Below are 6,000 nucleotides of genomic sequence, written 5' to 3'. Positions count from 1 at the left end.
ATCTGAAAAAGGTCTTGCAAGCGCAACCCAATAACTTATCGAGTTGGACATAGACGGCAAGCAACAACTTCAACTTCTCAATCAAGTGAGAATAGCAACTCTTGCAACCAAAACTCCCGACAATGAGAAAATACTAGGACATGCTTTTACTTTCGTATACACAACTCATAAAAGCAGAGTACCCTGAAAAAAAACTCATAGAAGCAGAGTGCTGGTAAAGACTCCCAAGAACATCTTTAGGTTTGGATGTAGGGAAGTTAATAAGAGCCTGTTTGGAATCTCGGCTAGGATGGGTGTTTATGCATTTGGTGGACCTGTTTGGAATCTCAGCATTAGGATGGGCGTTTATGCATTTGGGATGGGAAGTGAGGCCCTTTCTCCTTTGTATTTACACTAAATCCTGGATTTGGCAGCTGCCACTTCTTCAAATGCATAAAAACGCCCATGCCAGTGACAGATTCCAAACAAGCCCAGTGTTGTTTTTCTTTCTACCTGTCTACAAGGAGGGAAAATTCATCCTTAAGCATTGAGATGATCCACCTTTTCTCTTTAATATTAGGGCCTGTAGCTGGGATGGGCGTTTATGCATTTGAAGAAGAGGCAGCTGCCAAATCTTGGATTTTGCAGCTACCGCCTCCAGGAGATTTGAACCAAATCCATGATTTAGTGTAAATACAAAGGAGAAAGGGCTTCACTTCCCATCCCAAATGCATAAACGCCCATCCCAGTGCCTAGATTCCAAACAGGACCACCAAGGTAGTTTGACCAAGATTTAACTTCGGGACCACCAAATGCATAAATGCCCATCCCAGCACCGAGATTTCAAACAGGCCCTTAATAAGGTCACAATGGCCAAAAAACTAGGCAACAATAAAGAAAGAGTCGCAAAGCTCAAGAGACAAAAAGATGAACCATTTAATATCATCAAACTCAACATAATAGTTGGATAAGCAAGTTTTTTTTTTTTTTTGAAAGGCAAGCTGGGGTTAGGCAGACCCCTACCAGATAACTCTTAAGCCCTATTTGGCAGAGGGATTCGAACCTGGGCCTTCAGCTTGGCACACAACCCCGCTTACCACATGGAATACCACGGTGGGATAAGCAAGTTGTTAAATTGCAACTTTTGAAATAAATGGGCTTTGCTGTGGAGAAAAAAAGAAAGTATAGAACATGCAAAGACATGAAAAAAAATGGTAGTTTCCCCAAATTGTGCTGTATCTTTTACAAATTTTCAAACAAACCCTGACTTCCAATACATCAGCATGAGAGTGAGACACACCTTTAGATCCTAACAGCAATCACATTATCTCTTTTCTTAAAGGCAAGCCAGGGTTAGGCAGAACCCTACCAGTTATTATTCAACATACCACTGGTTTTGAACCTGCAACGTCCTACCAAAGAGAGACGTGCACTGACAGCTCCTACCAACCAATAGGAGTCCCCCCCCCCTCCCCCCCCAACACACACACACACTCCAGAAGAAGAAGGTTTCTTCTATGACCATCAAGATAATTGCAAAGCATATGGAAGAAACCCTCTTCATATCATCTATTTCTTCTTGAATAGAAAATGTGCAACCATCCATTCTTCTCCATTATTGTAGCCGAACAGCTCTGCCACTGATATGAAGAAGGTTCGCCAATACACGGTCCACTTGGTGGCACAGTCCTTCCCATAAGTAGACTCCATAATGGGCTTTATCAGTGCAGCGTTAGCATCCATCCTTTTCAGCCATTCTTCGCTGCAAAAGAAAAAAAAATGGGACAGTGAAAAGTTCTGATATTTATGATGCATAATGGTGGTACAAGCCCCCACGGGGGACAAAGCAGTTCCGCGCACGGTGTGCACCACATTTGAAATGTGGGGACTGCTTTGTCCCACACTGTTGTTCTTGAAAGGACGTGCCAGTCACACCCCCGCACGTTCCGAATGTCTGGACGGCATTTGTCCAGCGCATCAAACGCGCCCTGACAGAGCAACTTAGGGCACATTTGAATCCCTCGGGCGAGAGAGAGATGAGATCCTTGGATCTCTAGTCCAAGATCCCCCCAACCCCAATCCTACTAGAGAACCTCGTATATGAGATCCCCTATTTAAGAGGGAGACGGATCAACACGTCCATGGATCTCTGAGGAGATCTAAGGCATTCAAACACCCCCTCAGGCAGTGTTTGGATGCGCACCTTTTCCAGATGAACAAGATAACCCACAAAGTCAAATACGCCACAGAAGAGAATAGCCCATTTTACCCCAGTTATCTGATTAATGGGTGCATCCAGGCACCACATTAAGAAAGAAACGAGACTTATCTTGTTTTCAATAAGAAAAAAAAAATTGTGCACCTTGTTTGAGCATAGTGCTTCCCATTAACAAGCCAGTGGTTGACAATAGTAACATGATCCTGGAATTGTTTGACATAGAATGTGAATAAACGTACCACGAAAGCCATTCAAGAGAATCTGGAATTGTTTGACATGAACATGGAAAAACAAATCTATTATGGCAACCCAGTACAGCTCGGCCAACAAGCAGGTCAAGCTGCAGGAGTCCTTTAGATTGCTAGGACTGCGAATGTGCCATTATTTTCAACCCGTAACCAAATCAGCAAACTCCAATTTCAGCAGCTGCAATTTTCCATCCCAGGAAAACAGCCAGCGGTATGGCCTCATCGGAGAACTTAAAATGCTCACGTTACTTCCATGTGTTTGAGAATAGAAAGTACAGGAGATACGTTTAATTCACTTTGCATAGAAGAATGACAGAAGATTAACAACCACAAATGCAACTTGAAGTGAATGAACATCTCAAAAGCCTGAAAAATAGAATTATTGCGCCATGTTATGAAACTTACCTGGAAATAGAGAAGCAGATTGGCTGAAGGCATCGTACCACCAGTAAAAAAGTATCTTGTGATCCAGTCATCATCATTGATGTCCTGAGAGACACGTGTTTAGAAGAACATGATTGATATGGATCGCAGGACCATCCCCAATAAATAGAGGTATACAACAAACAAGTAAAATAGGTATCCTTCATGGAAGAAAAACTCTGAACAAGAAGCATTTCTTTAAGATTGCTCAATTCCATGATGTTATCAAGAGAAATTGCAACTTCTGTACGCTTGCAAAAGAATAGCATGCAAATGAGAGCACCCTCACATTTCATGAAAATGCTGTGTATACCTCAAAGTGATAGGCAAATGCTTTGTGACAGAAATAATGGACAAAGAGAAGGCCATCTTGATTCATCCATTTGGATATCTTCTTCAGAAGAGCCTGGTAGTTCTTCATGTGCTGCAGAAGTATATGAATTCTGATCACTTCCTGCTATCTTCACAAACTAATGACCTGAAGCTGTTTCATTGACATAGTATACCTCAAACATTTCAATGGAAATTATTCTGTCAAAGGTTGCTTCCATTTCAAATTTGCTGATATCTGCCACTATAATTTCAACATTGTAGAGCTTGAGATTTCTGCACAGAGAAAATCCTGTAAGCATTTTGCATCAAACATTTAAATGAAATTATTCGCTCTTACCAACGTACCACCAGACTATTAATGCTTGAGAGCAGGTCTTAAGGTACATCGAGGATCTGAAAGAGAACACTGATCATCTGTCACCCATTCCATAAATAGTTTTATGGCAATGTTCTTTCTCAGGACTGTTAAGTTGTATATATATATATATAAGGTAAATACCCATTAGGGGTATTTTGGTCATTTCAGTCCTTTAATAGGCTGTGCCTATTAGGGGGCACATTAGTACTTTTGCTTTATTCTATTTTTTTGTCCTTTTCTGCTTTTATAAGAATTATTTGGTCAAATACCCAATAGAGCTGTTGGGTTCATAGAGCTGTTGGAACAGTCCAACAACTCTATTGAGGTCTCCCTGACTCTTACTCTTGTATGTCTAAAGACCCCAACTTATCCTCGTAAAAAGTGATTTTTTTTATAATAATTACGAAAACAAAACCAAAAGAATTGGGGTCTCACAGATTTAATATATACCAAACCACAAGAGAGTGTATTGAATCAACAAACAAATAATCAATTTCATTAATCAATAGAATAACTATCATATAAGCTGAAATAATAAAATAGACTATCACAAGGAGCCACTCTGTCAAGAACCCAAAACATGTCATACAAAACTCGCAGGTTCCAGCTAGCAAGTCATCCCATCACTGAGCCTCCGGTCCAGTAAAACAGTTTTGAAAGACGGGGTTAGAACCAAAGTCTTTTGTATGAATTCCTCTAAAATTCCAAACAGAAAGAAAATAACATAATCTCAGAGGAATATAACAACAATTTCCATAGTCTAATTTATCATTCAAGCATTTAAACAAATATCATGCAATAACAAATATCATACAAGACAGAATAAGTATGAATGCATGAACTAATGCAGAATATTAAAAATGCATGATTTAATGTGCATACATGAATAACTTATTAAGTTATTTATTAGAGTTGTTTTTATATGCATGTCCTGTTAAATTATGTAATCAAACTTGTAATTTCGCATATATATTTTATATATATAAGGTAATACATATACATATATATAATATATGTATATGTATTTACCAATTATATATATAAAATATATATATTCCTAGTAAGGGTAGTTTAGGAATTTTACACATATTCTTTTTTGAGACTATGTTTTTGTATTTATTTTCTTTTTCTTTTTCTTTATTCCTTTTTCTTTTTGCATTTAATGCATTGTACTTGCATTGGGAGGGGCCCAACCCACTAGTCGTTGAACCCCTCCAACGATCACATTTGTGACCGTTGGAGGGGCTCCAACGACTATGTGGAGCCCCTCCTAAGGCCTCCTCAAAGCCCTATATATATGGGCAGCTCCTCTTGTATTTTCTCAAGGAATTTGGGATTATAGCCCAACCTCTTTAGTTGTTTATGAAACTTATGAGTGCATTTGCACATTTGTGATTCGGTGTGTTGTGCTTGTTGTGCACAAGTGTTCTTGGGTGTGTATGTTCACACATTTATTCTCAAGGTTATTGCGTTATCAACTAAAGCATCTTGTTGAAGATACTTTTACATGGTATCAGAGCCTCGTTGAAGAAGAAGAATTGCGATTCGCCTTCTCTTGCATTCCTCGAAAAGCGTGCCTTCAAGTTTTTTGAAATCAAAGAGGATCACCTTCTTCGAGCAATATTTTAGGAGCCTCTCTTGTCAAGAAAGACGCAAAAAATAATTAAGGTTCGTACTATCCCTTGCATTCTTTCCTCTCTAATGGGCGAAAAAGACTCCCATTTCTCCCTTGGGTTTAAGCTTAATGGCTCAAACTATCATGTTTGGGCCGGTAATATGGAAGCCCATATTAAAGGAAAGGGGCTTTGGGGTTACGTTCATGGATCCATACCGGAACCGGAACCCAAAATTACCATTATTGAAGGAGGGGATATTAAGATCCTCGAAGGGGATAAAAGACAAAAGGCTCTTGAAGAGTATTCTAAGAAACATGATGATTGGGAAATGAAGAACTTCAAGATCTTATCTTGGATTTTTTCATCCGTTGAAACTAAGATAAACGCCAATATCATCAAATTCAAAAGGGCTTCCGAAGCTTGGGTATATCTTGAGAAAATGTACACCTCAAGAGATCTATCCCACAAGTACTTTCTCCAAAAGAGGGCTTTGACTCTCCAACAAAACGACATGACCATTCGGGAGTACTTTGCCGAATTATCCTCTATTTGGGACGAACTCGCAATCCTTGAACCTAAATGGAGTGGTGAGGCAATCGAATTAAGGCACAAACTGTGAGAAATCAGATGTGGGAGTCACCTTACTATCGTAGCAAGAGATAGAGAGAGAGGTAAGAGGGAAGAGAGAAAAAAATGTTGGGCGGCAATGATGTCTTCTCCCCTTTCCATTGATATTTATATGTTGTACGAGTGGTACAATACAGTACAATAGTACAATACAGTACAGCATGCTGTACAATATAGTACAATACAGTACAATACAGT

At 39.4% G+C, this 6,000-nt stretch overlaps 1 protein-coding gene across 2 annotated transcripts in view; it reads right to left on the bottom strand.

Annotated features, from left to right (window-relative positions):
- Nucleotides 1–1,181: 1,181 nt before the first annotated feature.
- The window catches only part of LOC149846811 ((S)-coclaurine N-methyltransferase-like), a 43,997-nt gene continuing 39,178 nt past the window's right edge, over nt 1,182–6,000 (bottom strand). For both annotated transcript variants that reach the window (XM_089996594.1, XM_089996593.1), the window contains 5 exons: nt 3,375–3,474; nt 3,182–3,292; nt 2,851–2,934; nt 2,342–2,400; nt 1,182–1,741 (listed from right to left, as the gene is read on the bottom strand). In XM_089996594.1, the coding sequence (XP_089852720.1) occupies nt 1,549–1,741; nt 2,342–2,400; nt 2,851–2,934; nt 3,182–3,292; nt 3,375–3,474 (547 nt within the window). In that variant the 3' untranslated portion in view covers nt 1,182–1,548. The remainder of the gene's footprint in view (nt 1,742–2,341; nt 2,401–2,850; nt 2,935–3,181; nt 3,293–3,374; nt 3,475–6,000) is intronic.

The sequence above is a fragment of the Nuphar pumila genome, chromosome 2 (genome assembly GCF_984573655.1).
Source record: "Nuphar pumila chromosome 2, dmNupPumi1.hap1.1, whole genome shotgun sequence".
NCBI classification, from domain to species: Eukaryota; Viridiplantae; Streptophyta; class Magnoliopsida; order Nymphaeales; family Nymphaeaceae; genus Nuphar; species Nuphar pumila.
Note: the sequence above shows the minus strand (reverse complement) of the source record. Positions and strands in the feature narration are given on the sequence as shown.